Source organism: Macrobrachium nipponense, chromosome 35 (assembly GCF_015104395.2).
Source record: "Macrobrachium nipponense isolate FS-2020 chromosome 35, ASM1510439v2, whole genome shotgun sequence".
NCBI lineage: Eukaryota > Metazoa > Arthropoda > Malacostraca > Decapoda > Palaemonidae > Macrobrachium > Macrobrachium nipponense.
In genome coordinates, this window is record NC_061096.1 from 20,268,272 (window position 1) to 20,289,446 (window position 21,175).

General features: G+C 38.3%; 1 protein-coding gene across 6 annotated transcripts in view; it reads left to right on the forward strand.

Moving 5' to 3' along the window:
- LOC135208462 (mothers against decapentaplegic homolog 6-like) overlaps positions 1 to 21,175 on the forward strand; it is a 169,151-nt gene that overhangs the window by 130,002 nt on the left and 17,974 nt on the right. The window contains exon 1 of one of the 6 annotated variants that reach the window (XM_064240665.1): positions 14,363 to 14,887. The exons of 3 other annotated variants lie outside the window; for them this stretch is intronic. In XM_064240665.1, coding sequence (XP_064096735.1) covers positions 14,797 to 14,887 — 91 coding nt within the window. In that variant the 5' untranslated portion in view covers positions 14,363 to 14,796. Of the gene's footprint in view, positions 1 to 14,362; positions 14,888 to 19,009; positions 19,957 to 21,175 lie in introns of those variants that run through there. 2 more of the 6 variants (XM_064240667.1, XM_064240666.1) reach the window with 2 other exon arrangements.

Here is a 21,175-nt window from a genome sequence, read left to right on the forward strand (position 1 = left end):
TCTCTCTCTCTCTCTCTCTCTCTCTCTCTCTCTCTCTCTCTCTCTCTCTCGAAGGGAGAAGTTTCATTATTGTTCTTCCCCACTTGCTGCTCATTTGTTCACCTTATGTATTTTTATAATAATAATAATAGCGGGAGCAGCAGCAGCAGTGGTAGTAAGTAATAGTAGTAGTAATAGTGTTATTAGTAGTAATAGTTACTGTCAGAGATTGCCTTCGGATGTGTCAATGTGACTTGGCTGATTATGGTTTGAAAAATCACGAAACACCACTACCACCGTCTGTTTCACGAACAGAGGAGTCTGAGAAATCGCAGAAAGCAAAAATCCGTCTTCAGGCCGACCTATTTTTCTTAGTCATTTTTCTTTTAGGATTTTTTTTTTTTTTTTTTTTTTTTTTTTTTTTTTTTTTTTTTTTTTTTTTTTTTTTTTTTTTTTTTTTTTTTGTCAATTTCAGAATTGAGAAGAGCTTTTAGGGTGACAACGTACATAAAATTTTCCGGTTGCCAGCTGTTTAATTCTTAGTGGAATGTCATTGAATCGAGACTTTATTTGACAGCTATTGAGTTGTTGCCGCCGACGCTCATTGTGGATTAACCCATTTTTCGGGGAAATCATGTTGATGCTGGCTGATTAGAAGTTTCACGTGTATTTTCACATTCACTGAAGGAAACAGATGAGCATCGTTATATGTAACAGTTTCAGGTTTATTATTAAAAGAAGAAGACTTGCACATAATTGTTGAATATAATTTAGTTGAAATGTATTGTGACTATACTTTTTTTTGCATCTCTATATAAAGTTAAATATTTTGGTTATTCATTTCAAGACTATAATGTGTGAGGAGCAGTTTTTTTTTTTTTTTTTTTTTTTTTTTACTTCTAGTTTGTCAGAAGATTAATTTAAAGAAAGGCCATTCAGAACTGAATTGAAGTTCTGTTGAGAGAGAGTAATTCGAAGAACCGTTTTGAATATTTAAATTCGAGCCAGTTTCGGCGAAAAGGAGGGACGAGGGGAAATGTCACAGGGACTGAATTTGAATCTGAAAGTGTTTGTGCGATCTCTTGTCTAGGGTAGCTTTTGCCTCTGAATATTTTTTTTTTTTTAGTTCACTTTCGGGAAAACTAATGTAAGGCCCATTCGTCTTACGCCTTTATTATTTAGGTGATTAGAACTAAGCCAGGGTTTGATTAAGAAGTTACACTGTGCAACGCGTAATTTCACGAAATTCTACATAATTAAGAATGACAAATTGTTTATTTTGATGTATTTTTTATTAGAGATATATTTTTTTTCTATCTTACCTACAATTCTTTTTCATATATAAAATTCATATTCAGTGAGCCAAATAATGGCCTCATGGAATATTAGATATGCAAATAGAAGGGCTTTAGTATCATGGAACTAGGAGGGATCGGTTTAGATGTAGGTTAAAAACGTAAATTGAATCGATAATCTAATATAATCTGACTTCTAGTTGTGTATGGTAAAGTAGTCTGGTAGCAATAGAAAGTTAACATTTTTGCAAAATTCTTTACTTCCAGTAATAAAAACACATTCTTCGTGTTTATCTTGAATGGTTAAGAAAGAAAGAAAAAACACTGTAGGAAACAAAGTTTTAGTGAATAAATATAAAGAAAGATGAGCGTTCGACCTTCGCGAAGGTCCTCCTCAGTTGTAATAAATATTAGTTACAAACTGTTTAGAAAGAAGTGAAAAGTAAAAACAAAAAAGGAAAAAAGATGAAACCATCAATTAAAATGAAAACTGTCAGTCATGGGGCCTTCCTTGGGTGTATCTTCATATCTTGGTAGTTGTGTCAGTAATTGAGGAATTCTTGTAGTTGTAGTGTAAGTAATTGAGTGGTTTGCTGGCCGAGGGCGAATTTTCCGCTAAAATCTTTAAATTGCATATTGGCAGTTAGGCAGATAGGCATATTAAGCGATCTGTAAAAATGTCTTTAAAGGTGAAGGCCTTGTTTCTTTTGAAAAGTACCCAACTGTATGATGAGGTCTACTACTTCTCATCTTGTCAAAGACTCAATAGTACTAATACAACTACAAGATGACACTTTCAAGAAATGAGGATAACCAAGGAAGCCCCCGGATTTACGGTTTTCATTTCAATTCTCGTTTTATTTTTATTTTATTTTATTTTATTGTTGTTACTTTCTGTCTTTGTAAACAGTTTGTAACTACTTTAAAATACAACTGGAGAGGACCTTAGTGAAAGTCGAAAGCTCTTCTTTTTATATCTATTCACTTAAACTTTGTTTACTACCGTGCCTTTTTTTTTTTTTTTTTTACCATTCAAGACAAACACGAAGAATGTTTATTTTAATCATTGAACAAAGAGAGTTCTGCAATAGGTATAAAAAGTGTCTGTTGATACCTGGTCATTAGTGAAGGTTGAAAGGTAATACTTTATTATTCTCATTCAATAAACTTTGTTGTCAACGTTTTTTCTTGATCATTTAAAGAATTATTGATGATTTCTTAAGGTCCATTTCACCAGTAAGGTTCCTTTAGCTGCTTCAGTCATTAGCGTTATCTTCTCCGCTTTTTACATAAAAAAAAACAGTTCTACTATCATCTGTAGCAACAAGATTCATTTGAATGTTATTGTATTCACAATCATAGACTCTTAATTTAAGTCTCTAGAAACAATCTCATGAAGATCATTTCTATTCACTAATTCCCTGATTAGTTCGTATTTTTAGCTCTACGAAAATCTCTGTACACCGTTTATTTGTGCCAAGTAATTCAGTCTCTTAATTCACCTGCTTTACATGCCCAATAAATATCGGCTCATGTGGCTATTGTATCGCTTACGGTATGCCAGATACACAGATACAAGTATTACTTTGTGTCATTGATCGTGCATTTTTTAATAACCGAAGATGAAACCTCTCGAACTACTTCAAATTTTCTGTGAATTCCCCACTACAGTAAATGTCCTGTCAATTTTCAAGAGTCTTTTCAGTTAATCTGTTGTGTTACACGTCCTTTCACGTTTTCTATTATTTGATTATTTGTTACTTCTTGGACATTTGCAAATGCTTATTTCCTTAAAAAAAAATGGGTCTTTTTAATAAGTCAGCTGCTAATTTGTGTACCTTGACTTTCATGTCCATATGGACCCGCTATTTCATTTACTGGGATTGGCCTCGAATGTAGTACATCTGACTGACTTCTCGCTTGTACATTTACATACATACCAACTGAAGCAAGTACATTACATTCAGTTATTCTGTAAATTTAGTAGTGTTTTCAGTACCCACTGGGTATGTATAAATTGGGCTGTTACATTACTTGACTATATTTCATTATTAACAGTAATATGAACGTCCCTAACTTCCGACGTTGTATAGTTTGAATATAAACTTAGATGCATGAAGTTTGCTGATAATCTTATACTAATGCCAAGTATGCTTTGAAAGTTTATCGTTGAGATCTCTCGCATTTAGTTTAATATACAGTTTTCTATGTCACAAAGTTTGACCTTTATTTTTGTGGTGACGGGAGCCTCCTGGTTGGAGTCACTTTTCTGTCTTTTGTGTCAAATACAAGCAGTTCCTTCCATTTGCACCTACTGGATGAAGAATGACATCTTTGGACACTGAATAGAATGGTATATGTTCTTGATTTAACACTGTACAGTGCTCTGTGAGGACACGTCCTGGCTGTGGAACTTATAAAAAAAAAAAAAGGTAAGGTGCCAAACTTGTATTTATTCGAATCCTGGTTGTTTGTTACATATCTCAGTAAGCCAGTTAAACTAATGGTGATGTCAGAGTACCCTTCTCTCCTTTTTTTCACTGAATTTTTGTAAATAATTTATGGAATACCATGATGGCGTATAATATTATTAAAAAGTACCAAAACTTATTGGAAAGTCTTTTCTACATAAGATGAGACAAGTTATTTTGAATGTTATTTGATTATCACAGAAGTTTCCTTTGAGGATGCGTTAAATAAAATAAGCTTAGCTAGTTGTTTTGCAATATATCTTAAATACTTTTCCCATAGAATTTATATTCCGTTTATATTTCCGACATATTTAGTATTTTCCCACGAAATCTCTCTTATCTTGCACATTCATTGCATAACCAACTCATCGTTTGATGATGAAGTCACTTGTGGGTCAGGACGTTGGGTGGATGGGTCATTCGATCGAAATACGAGCATTATAATCTCATCAGTATAGATCTGCAGAACCACAATCCTGTAACCGAGATTTAGCTGTAATTAGTGCAAACTGGAGCTAGCTATGCTGAGTATGAGTAGCTGTTCCTGGATGCTGGATCCGTCACCCAGATGTTTCTGTAACTATATATAAGTACAACTCATTTTAAAATTCAATGTTTCATCCTTTACTGAACGTTATTTTTCGAGAGACATATCTTGACTATCTTCTTCGGTCGAACAGATATTGGTATATACAGAAAAAGTGTGTGTGCGTGTTTTTTTTGAGCCCTGCTATCCCAGTAAAACCTTTCATACTTCTGCTCCACCATGTTTTGAATATTGTTCCTCGCGTTGGACCTCGGCAAGTGGGTCGTATCTTGAATTGTTGGACGAAAAGCGTTCCGTTAAATTTCTATCCTTCTGCTTTTGTAGAATTTTTCGCAGATCTGATCATGTTTTGTTATTTGTTTTCAGATCACCCCATATTATACCATCCACTACGTATTACGAGATTTACATTACACACACACTATATATATATATATATATATATATATATATATATATATATATATATATATATATATATATATATCATATATATATATATATATATATATATATATATATATATATATATATATATATATATATATATATATATTATATATATATATATATATATATATATATATATATATATATATATATATATATATATATATATATATATATATATATTGTGTGTGTATATACGTATATATAGTGTGTGTGTAATTTATGTATATATTTAAGAATGTTTAGAAATATTAATGTCCACATCATTGGACTACGCCCATGTGTTAGGTTTGGAAGAATAAAATCAGCTGTTTTGTTGGTTAGGAAAGTGAAATACTCTATAAAGACATGTTTTCGGTGTATGGAAATTACACAGATTTTTTGGGAAACTCTATTTTATCCTAAATTTTCATTGTACAAAATTTAACCTGTGTTATTCAAATTCTTTTTAAGAGCGCTAGAAAAAATCGCCTTCTGTCGCAATTTTATTTACGGGAAGGAGTGCAAGAAGAAATATTTACCACTATAAATATTATTATTCATGTCAGTGCGTAAACAAAATGTACAGTGCACTGCATCTTTTTAAATTTGGCAGCGCCAGGTGTTACGGTTCTAGGTTAAGATGTTACGGTTCTAGGTTAATCACTACTACTACTACTACTACTATTTTGTTTTCTCCCCGTTCCTTCCTCCATCTTTCACAGGACAATTGGGCTTACATAACAGCTCATTGGTGAGGCGGAAGGTGTCACTCTATGGAGTAGTAATTTTTCCTTTGTATAGTCTCATCGTTTTTTTGAGCAGATTGTTCGTGCTCCTGTCTTCTTAAGTCAGGTAGCGCGCGGCACCCGCGTCCCGCGTCCCCATATGTAATGCACGATGATGAACCAGCGGCGGTCTCAGTGGCTCCAATTAAGGAAGCTGTGACGTCACGTTGATCAAGGAGACGCCGCATTTTGCGGATGATTGTGATGTCTTGTTGATAGACGATGTCCCGTCATAGCTTGTGTCGGTGGTCGTTGTGAATACCAACATATTTCATCTTATTGTCTCATGATTATTCTCCGAGCCTTCGTTTCCATTGTCTAGGTCACTGCAGGACACTCAGACGAGCTTATCGTTCCTGTGACCTGCTCAGTGGAGCATATTGAAGCGTATCTCTCTCCAGTACTCAAATAATCTTATGTAGCATACTCGAGCAGGCATTTAAGTATATCTTAGTTTAACCAGACCACCGAGCTGATTAACAGCTCTCTCACGGCTGGTCCGAAAAGGATTAGATTTTTATTTACGTGGCTAAGAACCATTTGGTTACTTAGCGACGGGACCTACAGCTTATTGTGGGATCCGAACCACATTATGTCGAGAAATGAATTTCTAATCACCTGGAATGCATTCCTCTGATTCCACATTGGTGGCAGCTGGGAGCGAACTCGGGCTACAAGAGTGAGGAACTCGAGCAGGCATTTAAAACACAGACACACACACACACACACACACACACATATATATATATATATATATATATATATATATATATATATATATATATATATTATATATATATATATATATATATAATATATATGTATATATATATATATATATATATATATATATATATATATATATATATATATATATATATATATGTCGTCGCCTCCAATGCAAATGGCATCTGTGAAATTACGCAATAAATGTCCTTCGTCTGCTTTGATCTGTTGCACATTTCTCCTGGTGGTTGTGCGAAGGACATGTCCAAGCGATTTCCATCTCTCTTTCATCATCATCTCGTCTAGATATGGAACTAATGTAATTTCTCTTATGGTACCAGTTCTAATTATATTCCGCCCTTTGGTTCTTACGATTCGTCTTTAAGCTTCATCCTGAATTCCACAAAATTTTTTGTTTATAGTTTCAAAGTCATGTCATGATTCACCCATACAACTATACCGATCGTACGAGATCTCGGTATAATTTTCCCTTTGTATGCGTTGTTAGTCTATTTGATTTCCAAATAACATTTAGCGTTGCAGCTGGTTACTTATCGACTAAATCCCAACACAGGAGAACCTGAATTGGGGGCCTTTGCTCCCCCCAAAAATTTTTTTCCACTATGTTATTTCGTCCCATTGTCCTCTGTCCTCGTTACTTTGGTTTTCTCAGATTCTTGAATCCTGTTTCCCCACCCCTCTTTATATATGATGCCTTCTGTTGAGCAAACTTTCTAAGTCTTGTGGTATTTTGCTGAATAAAACAGCAACATCTGCATTTTCTGAGTCTTGTCATGTTAATGTCGTTACTCCAGTGGAAATCTCTTCTGTCTATGACCATTTTTCATTAAAAAAAAAGCCTGAGAATAGGGCCAACAGCAAAGATGAAATAACATTCCCTTGCAGAATCCCGGTATTCACTGCAAATTTATTTGACAAGACAATTGAGCGTTAACTTGGAATTTACTTCTTTCATGAATAATTTCATTGATCTTTACAAATCAAACGCGAATGCCTCATATAAATGTAAGATCTTCCACTATTGGTCTGCGGAGGCTGTCAAATACAATCACTTAATCAGCAAAAGCCATCAGAAGGCGTTTATTAAATATCATTCACTGCAGCACAATGTCTTAATACCTGTGCAATTCCTATCTTCTCACCTCTAAGCCTTTGATGAATTGGTTCTTCCAGCCGTTTGGACAGGAGCTTACTGAGTATTTTCATTACAGCGACGTATGTGCAACGCCTCTATAGTTACCACACTCGGTCAAATCATCTTTCTTCGATACCTTAGCTATATGAGACCCAATTCCCAATCTTCAGAATGTTTTCTCGTTATATATCTGCAAAATAGTGTAGTTAGTATACGAGATATCTTTTCAGTTTCAGTGAATAAAATTTTGCACCGAATCCAGTTAAGCAGCATGTTTAGGTCTTCGTCAGCATCTGGTATATAATTTTAGTCACATTTGGAATGCATGAGCTCACAAAAAAGTGCTGTTTAGCATCGTCTTGCTTCCTGCTATGACGTTATTGACCCGTCCCTCTTCATGGTGGAATTTTTCCTCTTTCTTTACATGTGAATAACTTGTAAATTTTTTGGGATAATATAACACCAGTGCCACTCTTTGTTTACATCATCACCCTTTTTTTCCAATTTTTTCCAGCATATCTTCTTCATCTTTGTTTAACCTCAATATATAGACTTGAGTACCGAGCAAATTCTACCTAAGTTGTTCTCCTCCGTGAAATTTGTCTGCTTGTAACTTTTGCGTTTGTCTGCTCTTTATTTTAAACCAGGCCTTATCCAATATCCCAAGTTTCTCCTTTCTTGCCCAGTATCCAAGTCATCCTTTCCAGCAGACTGATATAAATTTTTTAAAGTTAAACCAGTTCTCATTGATTGTCTGCTGGTCCACAAATGTGTTTCTTGACTGCAAACCGATTTCGACATCGAGTTGCAAAAGCCTCTTGATGTTCGTCTTCAATCAGCCCCATTGTAACAAACGTAGATTTTCTGTCAACTTTTTTGTTGGGTGCTTTGAATTTCAGCTTTTGTGTGGCAATGACAAGTTGGTGATTACTGCCGACATCTGTTCCTCTGTAGCTTCTCACAGGACCTGCTTCTCACATTCCTCGGTGCTTTTTCTCTCTCTCGATTTTAAAAGCAATGTGACTATCTGTCTGTCTATCTATCTATCTATTTTTGCGCGCACATATATTTGTATATATATATATTTATATTATTTATGTATAGATGTATGATATATATATATATATATATATATATATATATATATATATATAGAGAGAGAGAGAGAGAGAGAGAGAGAGAGCTAGCTAGCTGAGGACTGTATTTCCGTCGACTGACTTCCACCTTATCATTACAGTCCACCGCAATAAAGTCCTTAGTTTTAAACCATTGTGATTTAAGGGTCCTTTTATACTTGAGACGAATCCTGTTTTAACAGAAGAATTTATATTATATATATATATATATATATATATATATATATATATATATAGATATATATATATCATTTCGCTACCTCCATGAGAAATTTGGGGGGTCTTTTTTATGCTGACAATTGATGGCATTTTGTTCTGTATTGCACTGGTGGTTTACTTACATGACATGCAAATTTGATCGGTAAGTCAAGGTAAGGTTCACGATATAAAATACTTTTCATGTATTCTGTTCAGACGCCACAACTTTGATGCATTGTCAGTGATTGTCTTGTTTTCAGGAGTTGGTGAATCGTATCCAACTGTGGAATTGCGTTTAATGTTCAGACTTGAATTAGAGAAAGGTAAACGATTGAATTTGAGAAATGTCATGTCACCTCCCTCTCTCTCTCTCTCCTCCTCTCTCTCTCATCTCTCTCTACTCTCTCTCTCTCTCTCTCTCTATCTCTCTCTCTCTCTCTCTCTCACGAAACTTTGTAGGTAAATGTAAGGATTACACATAACTTTTGTTAGTTAGTTAGTATAAAGTGGTGATAATTAATAATCGTCATGATTACATTGTTCTCGAGTTAGTTTAATAGTTATGATGTCCTTTTTATTAAGGATAACAATGACCTGCAAATGTCCCTCAGCCGCCCACCCCCACCCCGGAACCCTCCACCCCCACAGAGAGGAAAGACTTTTTTTAAGTGAAATGCATTCTGGAGAGAACGACTTTCATGAGTCTTCAAGACTAACAAATCTATGAAAGTTTTTAGTCAAGAAAATGGGTTCCTTTTCAAGGCCATGAATTAAGCAATTTCGTCAAGGAAGTGGTAATTCGTTATTTGCTGCCCTTTCAGAGGGAAATGCATTGTTTATTGTTATTTTTACAATTTTTTCTAGTTGAAATTTGAAACGATTTTATGAAACTTGTAATATGGCTGCCGGTTAGTTCCCTTAGGTATGCCAGAAATAGTTGTTTTTAGGGAAGTAAACAAGTTTGATTTTATAAGGTGATAAGCCTAAAGGTTAGCTATATGTTCCACAAGAGAATATGCTATTCCTTTTACTTAACAAAGGAGAATTTCACATGTGATTAGGGCAAGGCCTATTAAATGAAAAGCTTTCCAAGAGGCGGGTTTCAGCTAAAAATCAATCTTCTCAGATTTATATTTTTGGGGGGACTCAGCCCAATTCTTTTAATTTCATGCTTATAAATATTGTCTCTGTATCCTCCGACAATTATATTTTCTCAGATTCTTATTTTTCTGGGACTCACAGCCCAATTGTTTTAGTTTCACGCCCATAAATATTGTTTTTATGTACACCAGCAATTACTTATGGCGAGCGATATGGGGGACGACGCTTCTTAACAGTTTATGGTCTCCTTCTCTTTGTGTATACTTGGTTATTCTGGATGATGGGAGATAAGTCAGTATGTTTCAAAAGATTCTGAATTTCTCTCTCTCTCTCTCTCTCTCTCTCTCTCTCCTCTCTCTCTCTTGCATTTAACATTCGCTGCCCCAAAATGACCTCTACCTGTCACTAGCAGTAATTACCCCTTCACCAAAGAAAACTGTTCGTCCCGACCGGAGCAATGTAAAGTGCTTGTTTTGAAATTTTGACATCAACTGACCTGATGTGACATGGGTGTCACAAATTTGACAAAAGTGCAGGTCAGAATGTATTTCCTTTTACTTTCTTGACCACCTTGGATACTTAAGCGTCAACTTGCATATGAGCTCCGGTTCCCAAGTGCATTTCGCTTCAGCAAGTGATTAGTGGACTTCAATAGAAATTTCTAGGCCTTAGCATTAAGTGATGATGTAAATTGAAGAAGTATTTATGTGCACTAAAATCATTTTCGTGTAATGTTAAAAAATAAATAATTTATTTTGAGTCATAACACTGGATCACCATTATATGATTATAACATGTTTCATTTACTGACGCAGGAACAATTACTAGCATTGTCTGTCGTAGCTACTTGCCTATACCTGACAGGGCAAGTGATGTATGCCCTGAACATAAGTTATGTCGATCCTACGTGCACGTAACCTGGGCATGGTAAAAATAGCCAGGCATCTTAATATGCTAGAAAATTCTCAATTAAGATCAGGCCTGTGATAGAATTATCCATCTGTCTAGTTCATTAGACGCACTGCACTGGTTCTATTATGTTTGTAAGGATTGTAGAAAGGTCAGTTGTCTAGCTCCCAACTTCACACTTCAAGAAAATAAGTTCCTGAATAAAAGCGAGAACATTGAGTGGGAACAGTCTTTTTGGTAGCGTTGCAGCCTAACTATTTGCCTCCTCCTGCTTTGTAAGATATAAAATGATATAAAAGATATGCTGTATTGTGGGTTATCTATTTCAGAAAGATGTGAATTGAATTCCAGCTTGTAGTAGACTTAGTGCTAAAAGATTATATACGTCAGAAATACATAGATGGTTATGTCGAAAATGCGATATGTCATTACAGGGAGGAATTAACCAAAATTATGTTGAATTTAAGGTTTTATTATCGTGTAGGGAAAAGTGGAACAAAACAGTTGATAATGCGATGGCCATTGCATGAGCATATTTGTAGGCAAGGGAAGTCCTACAGGGAAAACGAGAGTTTTATCTATGGCATACCCCATAAACTTGTTTTGAAGACTAACAACGAACTGTCTTTATTGAACTGAAAAATGAAACGGCAGTGTCCTGGTCCAGTATTTTGTGAACCACCACCCATAGAATGAATCGAGAATTGTTTAATAAAGTTATCCTTAGCACACCTTGCTGCCTGTCACTTGAGGAGCATCGATGGAAAATAATTATTTAACTTCCAATACATAACTTAGCTAATTTTGACATGTTTGCCCTCTTGATTAGCTAAGATGAAAATCATCACTCGTTACTTTGTGTTCACGATTTCTCTGTTGACCTTTTATTGTATAAATTTTTGTAAGGTTTGAAAGGTCCAAAGTATGTAATTTGCATATTAATAAGATATCTACTGTCAAGGTACCTATTAAAGGCCTAATGTTAGATTTTCTGAAAACTAGGAAAGTAGTAGACAAATTACTGTAATCTGCTCTCATTATTGTCTGGGAAAGGCACAGTTTTGCTCAGATTTTTTGGTCGTCTGGTAAAAATGACCTTTCAAATAAAATAAAATTAGGAAAAGGGAAATCACCTTAGAAGCTTTTTAGAAACTGACCTCATCTGGACCTTTTGAACCCAGATGTCTTTTAAGTGTATACGTATAAGATTCTCTCAATATCCTTGGTGCTAAAACCAGTTTTGGTTTAAGAAATGACTCGTGACAACGCTGTCAGAAATGGAAGCTCAGCCAAAGAATGGAAAGCACGTCACGGAGAGGCTCGGCTTCTTCATAAGGATTGTTTCAACAATGTCTAACCATTAAACTGATAGTGGAAGGTTCGTAGGTGGATTTTCATTTATTTCATAAGATACACCTTCTTATGCCTATAGGGAAACGACAATTGCAGTGAAAAGTAAGATTTTGGAAAAGAATAGCTAGAGTTTCGTGACAATTGCGCGCTTGGGATATTGTATTGCAACTGTAGAAATAAGTAATAGTTAAGGTTTTTAGATGCTAGAAATTGTATTCAGATCTCAGAGGTTCGGAGTACTCTATGGATCTGGAAGGGCATTCAAAAGTGCCCTTTTTTTCACCCTTGAAGCATAAGGTAATTTCGTGAAGTTAATATAATCTTCCTATTGTACCAAGACACTATACTAGGTCATACAATGACTTTTAATGTGGGCGTAATGAATTTTTGGACATGTCTATGAACTTATACATTCGTTGGAGCAACATCGAAGCTCAATGTTTTGGGGTCAGTAGTATGTTTCGAAAGCAAGTAAATAACAATATATAGGATATTCTTTTTTTTCTTCTGAAAAGCATTTTACTCCGAAACTCACCCTCCCTCTCTGTAGGTATCAATTTTGATGTACCGTCAATATTGAAGCGCCACTTCACACAATCAATCAAATGTGGTCACTAATATAATGAATAAACAAACTTGAAGCGGTTGCTGAACTCGTCATTAGGTAAGAAAGAAAAAAAAAAATGTCGTTGTTGGGGTCACATTAGCCGAGTGGGCTTTTCTGTCTGGCCTTCTCAGAGAAAAACGCGACCTTCGATGTTTTGGTGGGGGTGATCTCTTACTCGTTGTTTGTGCATAGTAATATGTTAATGGTCTTAAAACCTCTCGTCTTACATTTTAATACTGGGGTTATATTCATCGAAATATGCGGGCTATGTCTGGCCGTGTAACAAGTATGCCCCTTGCCCAGTCCGACGAATATTTGATCGTAATGCTGTAGAGTTTTGTGGATTATTGTTTGTTTTGTGCTCATGGTGTATGGGTCTCTCTCTCTCTCTCTCTCTCTCTCTCTCTCTCGTGTTTAGTAGGTCGCGTACCATTGTAACTTGAGATGAATTTGTATCCAGTTTGGATTTATGTGCCGGTTTAAGTTATTGTCTGTATTACCCCGGCCATTTTGTCCTCTGATCTATTCAAGAGTTGTTTTCTGGGAGCTGTTTGAGAAATAAAAAAATTAACATGGATTGTCAGGGATTTTTTTTTTTTTTTTTTGGCACAACATGTGTGTTGGTGCGTTGATTTATTTATTCGGTTGTATTCTTTAAACGCCCAAGGCTTCTAGAACATTTCATGAATTACAAATGTAATAGAAGGTACACTTTAGAAAACCCACGTTACACATAGAAGTTTTTTTATTTTATTTATTGATTTTTTTTTTACCGTGATTGTAAATATTTTACTCGATGTGTGTGTGTGTGTGTTCTCCGTAGTCAGGTGGTTCCTAAGGAGATTAACAGGACTTAAATATTGTTCCTCTTGACGTGCGTCCGTTTTCTCCCTCCACAAGTGAAGTGAAGTCAGGGTCACCTGATTTTTTTTTTTTTTTTTTTTTTTTTTTTTTTTTTTTTTTTTTATTTTGATCAATGGCAATTTGAAGGTGCCGCGTGATTTTCGTGATAGTAGCAGTCTGCTCTTGTGTAGGATGACGGTAGGTATTTTATCATATTTATTGCCATAAGAAACTTTAAAAAATTATTTTTCCCATAACCAGTTAGGTACAGCACGTGCAAATCATTGTAACTCATTCATTTTTGTTTGTTTTTTTCAGCAGCAACATCGTTATTGCTATCAATGCTGCTACCAACAGAAGCATGTTTGTCAGCTTATCTCGCCTTATCTAAGACACGGCAGTCACATTTTTCTTCTTCTGTACATATCTCATTGGATTTATTGTAACGGCGCCGTCATGCAGATTAACGTCTGTGATTGGGACGTTTAAGGTAGCAGTTTTTATTGCGATACCTGATTTTTTTAGTTTTATAACTGTTCGCTGTTTTGACGCCGAATGATGTCAGCTGGTACTGCCCTTCAAAAGCTTTGATGTTAATGAAGGAATTGGATGCTTACAAAATGAGACTCTAAGAAGGCTGCACGTGTCTCAGCTTTGAGAAGGATATGCTCAACTTCTCTCTAATGCCAGATACTTTACGTAGCAGCAATTTGATAGGTTCATGTGGAGAGAGAGAGAGAGAGAGAGAGAGAGAGAGAGAGAGAGAGAGAGAGCTCTCTTTTAGTTTGTGGTCATCCGTCCCGCTGCGCGCACTGTCTTTCCCTCTGCTCATACAGACGGACGCACTCACGCGCTCTCTTCCATACATTCAAGGAAGAGCATCCTCTCACTCACTCTCTCTCTCTCTTTTTCTCTCTCCGTGTCCCAAGCCTACCTTACTCCAAAGCAGCGTAGGCTACTACACCACACACTTCCTCGCGCGCTGACCCCACTCGCAGTGCTTTAGAGAGAGCGAGAGAGTGGGGGAGGGATAGTATGGACGACAGCTTCACGCGATTTCGTTCTCGCCCGGAGGAGGAGGACAGAGAGAGTGAGTGAGTGAGGGGAAACAAGCTGCTTACCTTTCCCCTCGCGGCCCCCTTACGCGTGTTGCCCTTCCGGGCCGTGTTCAGTGACGCAATACCCCAAGGTCGTGGCCGTGCCTCGTCTTCAGAATTGTTTGGTGCTGTGGGGCGTCTTCGGTGACGTCGTGGACTCTATGGACGACGAGATTATGATCAACTCATCAGCGGCTACTGCTGCTGTTGCTGCTTCACGTGACCTTATGGACGAGACGCAACTTTCCAAAGGTGTTTGACTCCTCTTATGTTCACTTTTCATCTGAAGCTGTTAGCGGGGGTGCTCGAGTGGAACGTGAATTGCCTAGGATGGGGAATAAATGTCACTGTGCCCGGAGTTGCTGTTTATAAATTGTTTAAGGAATGACACGAGTTTCGTTGCTTTTTGTGGTTTAGCCAAGTACCGATATTCTTCGTTGAGCTGGAGAAGTTGGTTTGCAGATTTTCTCATCACAGGTCTCAAGTATCTCTTTAGGTAAAATTTCTTCGTTTTTTTGTCTTGTCCGAGTTTTATCGAGGAAAGTTGGTTTCATATTGTAGATAAGCGAATACTTATTGTGCGCAAATCATTTACATGCATAAGACATAGCTTCCAATGTTAATAGTTGAAAAAGTAGCTCATTAGCGTAAAGGCAAATAAAATAAACAAGAAATTTATCTGAGATAAAACTGTAGGCTGCTACCGTTCGAAGTTTGTCAAAACTGCAATATATTTACACTGGCCTTTATCTGCTTGATCCAAGGATCCCTGTGATTATTGCAGATAAGAATTGATAAAAGTGTAGCGCATCAAAAACGTCTTTGGAGAATGGTATAAATAGAAGTAAAGTAGGTTTCGTCAGAAAATAAGAGACTGGGATTAATTGATAGTGGCAGCGTGAGAGTAGATGCGAACCATGTATAATGGTTTAACCAAAAAGTTTACATAATCTTGGTTAATTATGTCACAGAGAAGAGCAATGAACGTCTATGGACAAAGGTTGGTGTTTGTGAAGTTGGGTTAGCTTGGCAGTGTTTAGATGAAGTGTGGATGTGCAGGCTGAATGTGGATGAAAGGATGAAAACGAACTCGTTACTTAGTGTATTAGGAATAAGGTAGATTGAAATGGTGACCATAAAACGAGATGATAAAAAGTGAAAAGGCGACGTGATTTTGCCCCGTGAGAGGACGATAGTTGTTAAGAAATCTATAATAATTCTCAAGATCTGAGGACAAGGGGAGGGTGGGAGACCACGTTACTGCTGGCAACGTGGAATAAAAGTCCCCTAGTAGGCAGAAAACCCAGAGTTGTCGGGGTTCGACGCCCTACTGGAGAGACCTCCTGTTGAAATATATAGCCTGGCCGTTTAATTTTACATTCAGCAATAAAAGTATGGAAGTCATTGTAGTTCATCTTGGGTGTTAATGTTAATATATATATCATAAAATCCACGAAAGAAGGGACCCCTCAGTGGCGTGGTTGGTATGGTGTTGGGGTCCCACCTCAGTGGTCGCGGGTTCGATTCTCGGCCATTCCATTGAGGAGTGAGATATGTGTATTTCTGGTGATAGAAATTCACTCTCGGCGTGATTCGTAAGTCACGTAAAGCCGTTGGTCCCGTTTCTGAATAACTACTGGTTCCATGCAACGTAAAAACACCATACAAACAAACCACGAAAGAAGGCAAGCGAAACCCGGGCCCCTTCTTACCTGGATTGGATTATATTCCTGGTATTATATATATAGATATATATATATAATATATATATATAATATATATATATTAAATATAATGAATGGCATTGTCGCTTCTAGAAAGTCGGATCTTTAATAGAAAGAGTATGGCCAGCAAAAACTTCAGCATTTTTCCGTTAAAACTTTATTTCTATCCAACGTTGGATAGAAATAAAATTTTAACGGAAAAATGCTGAAGTTTCTGCTGGCCATCTCTTTCTACCAGTGTGTATATAGTTTAGTGTGTTATCAGTGCATGTGCGATAGCTTCAACAGGTCAGATGTAATTAAAGCGTAATTACAGCTTGGGTTTGGGTTTTCAAAGCGACCAGTTGGCTTAGAATAAATACGTCCTCAAGTTATTTATGTCTTCACAGTACCCTGTCGATAAGTTTTATTTGGGGATTTGAATTTGTAAAAATAATTTTCCTCATTTTCTTATCTACTAAGTGTCCTAGTTATCTTATGATTTAAATTTGGTCTCATTATGTAAATAGGATTAGATGGCGACACTCAGACGTTGCTGAAAATCTCTCGCCAATTGAGGCATATGATGATATTGGTGATTTTATTACGACCTAATGTAATTGACTTATAATTTGTTTTCAACATGCAGACATCTGACTTGCTTTTCTTTTTCTTCGTCTTTTTGCCGGGAGCATAAATCCCCATATGAATCGAACGAGGATAAAAGAGGAAAGAGGAAGATGAACGGATGGTTCCCTTGTGACATCACTCTCCGATAGAGAAGTCTCGCCTCGCGAAGTTTGCTTTCTCTAGTGAGAAGCAAATGCCGCTCACGTGGGGAGGCGGGGTTGGGGGGCTGGGTGTAGTAGGGTTGTTGGGGATGTGATGGGGGCGTCGTAGAGTGAAGGTGAAGTTATGAAACCACAAGGTAGTTGCCGTTCTTCCACGAGAAAGCCTCATCGTCATCATTCTTTGTGCATCCGTGTTTCTGCTTGCATGCGTTCGTGCTTTCATCGCCGGATGACTTGTAGAAGAAAGTCCGTTCAACGTTCTTGTGTAGAGTGAAGAGGTTTGCTGGGGGTGATCGGAGGGGTGAGTGATTTTGGGGGATGGTGCGTTGATGTGGGAGAGTGAGTGAAGGGCCCCCCTGGTGGGGCATGGGAGGGTTATACCTCTAGAGCATACCTGACAACGGCAGCCTGGCGCCAGCGGAGGTCGCCCGCGTTTGTTTGTGTGTGTGTGTGTGTGTGTGGGTTGTTGGAGGATGGGGGAGGGGGTTAATAGATGTGTTTACGAGTGGGATCTACCTTAATGCATTTCGTTAGTTTTGTGTTGTACATGTAAATATATGGGGGAGCCATAAAGAAGGTTATTTCACGCGTAGAGGTAAGTGGCATCAATAATTTGGGACATAGGATTCTTGGGAGGGAATTTTGTTGTTGCTCTTTCGTATTTTGGAAGGTCTCGAAGAAATTAGGATAGTCTGGTGCCCTAAGCTCCCCCCCCCCCCCGCGTTCTCCCCTTCCCCCACTATCGCTGGAGACGGATAGGCACTCGAATTAGCAGCGTGTAATAATATACCCGGAATACTTTTGGAGATGTGCTTCGTTGTTCAGTGCGATACTTTTCCATACGTTTGGTGGGCATATCTCTGCTCCCCTCTGGTCATATTTCACTGCATTTCCTCTTCATTTGAATGTGGGAGTACTGTTTTCAGAAATTCCTAGGAAATTCCTCGGCTGTTTTCAAAGTTTTTGTCTGGTACTCAGCTACGTTCTGTGACACATCTGTTCGATGTTGGAGATGATATAAAGATATTAAACCACACACATATACTGTCGTACTTGGGACAGTATTGATAGAACTCCTAATCCTAATATCCTGTATGTATATACTATATATATATATATATATATATATATATATATATATATATATATATTGTGTATGTGTGTCATTCGGAATAGCGTTCTTTTGGATGAGGTAATGTCTTTATTGCTCTGTGTTGTGAAGAACGGTGCCTATAAATACCTAAAATACTGTAGCGTAATATAAATATACTTGAGATTCAGCTGGACATGCGCCAGTAGCGTAAGTAAGGAGGTATGCCCTCATACTTGATGGATTGGGTGCGAATATTTTTCAATGTACGCCCGAACAAAACATGCGTAAGACGTTAGTCCGCAGGATTTGGTATCGCATTTTTACCCCCGGAGATTCGATACTGATTGCCATCTCGTGTGAGTCTCAGTCGTAAGAGAATCATTGTTTCCTTCCCATTTGTAAGAGAGCCATCATGTTACCAAGATTTTCACCTGTTTTTTCCACAGCACCTGCGTGTCGAGCTGTCCTTATCTCGCGTTGCAGAGTATCATTAAAATTTAGAAGGGGACTCCGGCCAGATAACAATGTTGTCGGACGAACTCAGCGCTCTCTCAAGAGCAGTCTTCGGCAGTTACTAATAAAAAAAATATATGAAACGTTTGGCCTCGGACGGACGCCTCCGTAGATGTAATTAAATTCTTAATGTTGCTGTTTCACAGAGATAAATTTGCGATATTGTCATTTAAATTGACCAGGTGGCTTCAGTCGACGGGTGTCTGGTGTGGGTGCTGGGGTGGTTCTCGGGTTGGTGTGCAGTATATTGTAGGGCATGGAGGTAGCCGAGGTCGTTGGTTAAAGGGGGGAGAGGGACGAGGCGGGGTTACATGGCGCCTGAGTTGTGGTACCTCTCCCCAATCCTCTCCCGAGCGCTCCTCCTCCACCTCACTTACAACAGTGTTCGTGTGTGTGTGTGTGTCTCTGTGTGGTGGTGGTAGAGGTACCTACCCCCAGTCGGCGCCTGGCTCGCCCTGGGCTCAGCAATGTGTGGCGTAGTCTGTCTGTGTTAGGAAAGAGAACCCAGATAAGTTGGGTCACTGGCAGCTTATTCACTCACTGGGTCATTGCCTATGATGTGCCAAAACGTGGTCGTCGGGGAACCTTTTCTCTCAGTTGCCTCGTAGGGCTTGGTGTAGGTGGAAGGGAAGTGAGTTGTCCCTCTCGGTGTGTGTGTGGCTACGAGGAAAAGCAGGAAATTCAACTGTGTGTGTCTTAGGCGCCTTGTACTAAAGTTTACCTCGCTTCATGAATATATATATTTCTATATCCCTTACAAAAAGAGTGTTTTCCCTACTGCAATAGCACGAAGTGAGCGATGAGTTTATTTTGGCTGCGTTATGATGTCCTTACGGTTTGTGGAAACGGGGTCTGTGATATACAGTTTTATTAAGCAGACACATTGACCATGTGAGCACTGCATTTAGCCCTTAACAGTAAAGAAAAACACGTAAGTCTTCCATATAACTTGGTGCTTATCCATAGAAAGAGAAGTTGTTACGTGTGTGTTTCAAGAGAAAGGCGAGGTGACAAGAGCAAGAGTGAGCTCCTTAGTAGTAAATCGTCTTCCAGTTTGTGTATTTTTTGTGTGTGCATCGTCACCATTGTTCGTCAAAACGAAGAAGGATTGGAAAGGAGGGCGGCGGTGGTTTGGTGCAGCCGCCATGGAAATCCTGGAGTGTGTGGAATGCTTTCATGGCAGATCCAGGATGAGATTTGCACAGCCCCCTCTACCACCTGGTAATTACCAATGTTGTCTTGGCTTACTTTAACCCATTAGTGACTCGTGTTATTTAATTGAGATTCCTATACTAAGTCCTTTTCTTTGCATTGATCTCAGAATTGGATTTAGGAACTGTCACCGTGAATGCCCTTTTTAATTAGCCTACACACCTTATATTTAATTAATATTTTACTTCGTAGGGAATGATTTTGTTTTTGTTTGTATGTACGTAGACCTTTGTATCGTCTGTAACACAGACTGCAATAAACGTAACATAATATCCCTTAGCAGAACCACTGCCCAAAAGAATCATGATCGATGAGAGGGTAACAAGTTGTCTCCAGGTAAAGTTATCCTACCGGTAGGCGCCGAACGCAGATCAGGGTCGTTTTACAATGGTGTCATGATTTTTCTGGTAATAATGACGTGGCGGCACTTCTGAATTGACTGAAGTTATAGGTTGGAGTTGTGTCTAGAATCATTTCGCGTTGGCAAGGACGCCTTTGAATTTGTTTCCCTTTCGTTCGCTGACGTCAGTTGCATTGTGAGACCAGGATCCTTTCGGCGACGTAAACCCAATAGAATGTTGGATTGCGTGACTCGAGAAGCGAGAGATGCTGTTGGAGCTTGTTTTAAGCACTAATATTGTGTTGAGCGTATTAGTGGCCCGGTGCTTAATTCATTGGCGGCATGAAGGAGCCAGTCGCGCGGGGAAGGGGAGGGGAGGGAGGAGGGAGGGACAAGGTAGCCAGGCGAGAGTTGAAGTGGCTTGCCGGTGGGAGGAGAGAGAGAGAGAGAGAGAGAGAGAGGAGACCCTTGGGAGACGTTGATGGTAGGGGGTGGAAGGGGAAGGGGTAGTGCGGTTGGTTCTTGGAGAGAGGGATACGGAGGCGGGATGTGAAGTTTTTTGTTATTGTTTAAATTTAATTCGCGTTAGCTTACGGTTTGCCGTACTGGAAGAGGAGGGTGGTATAATCATTTTACCTACCTGGGACCATAAGGTAACATTTTGTTGTCCGACGACGTAAGGCCATTTGCTCTCCTCGTCGTCGCCGTCGTCGTCGCCGCCGAGGTGGTCTGAACCCTGAAGGTCGTAAACCCCTTCATCACTCGAGTGATTCACGTCCTTGTCTGTCAGCAGCCTTTTCTATATTTGGTGCTTCTCGCACGCGCACACGCGCGCGCTCGTACTTTTTTTTTTTTTTTTTTTTTTTTTTTTTTGCCGTACTACTTCTG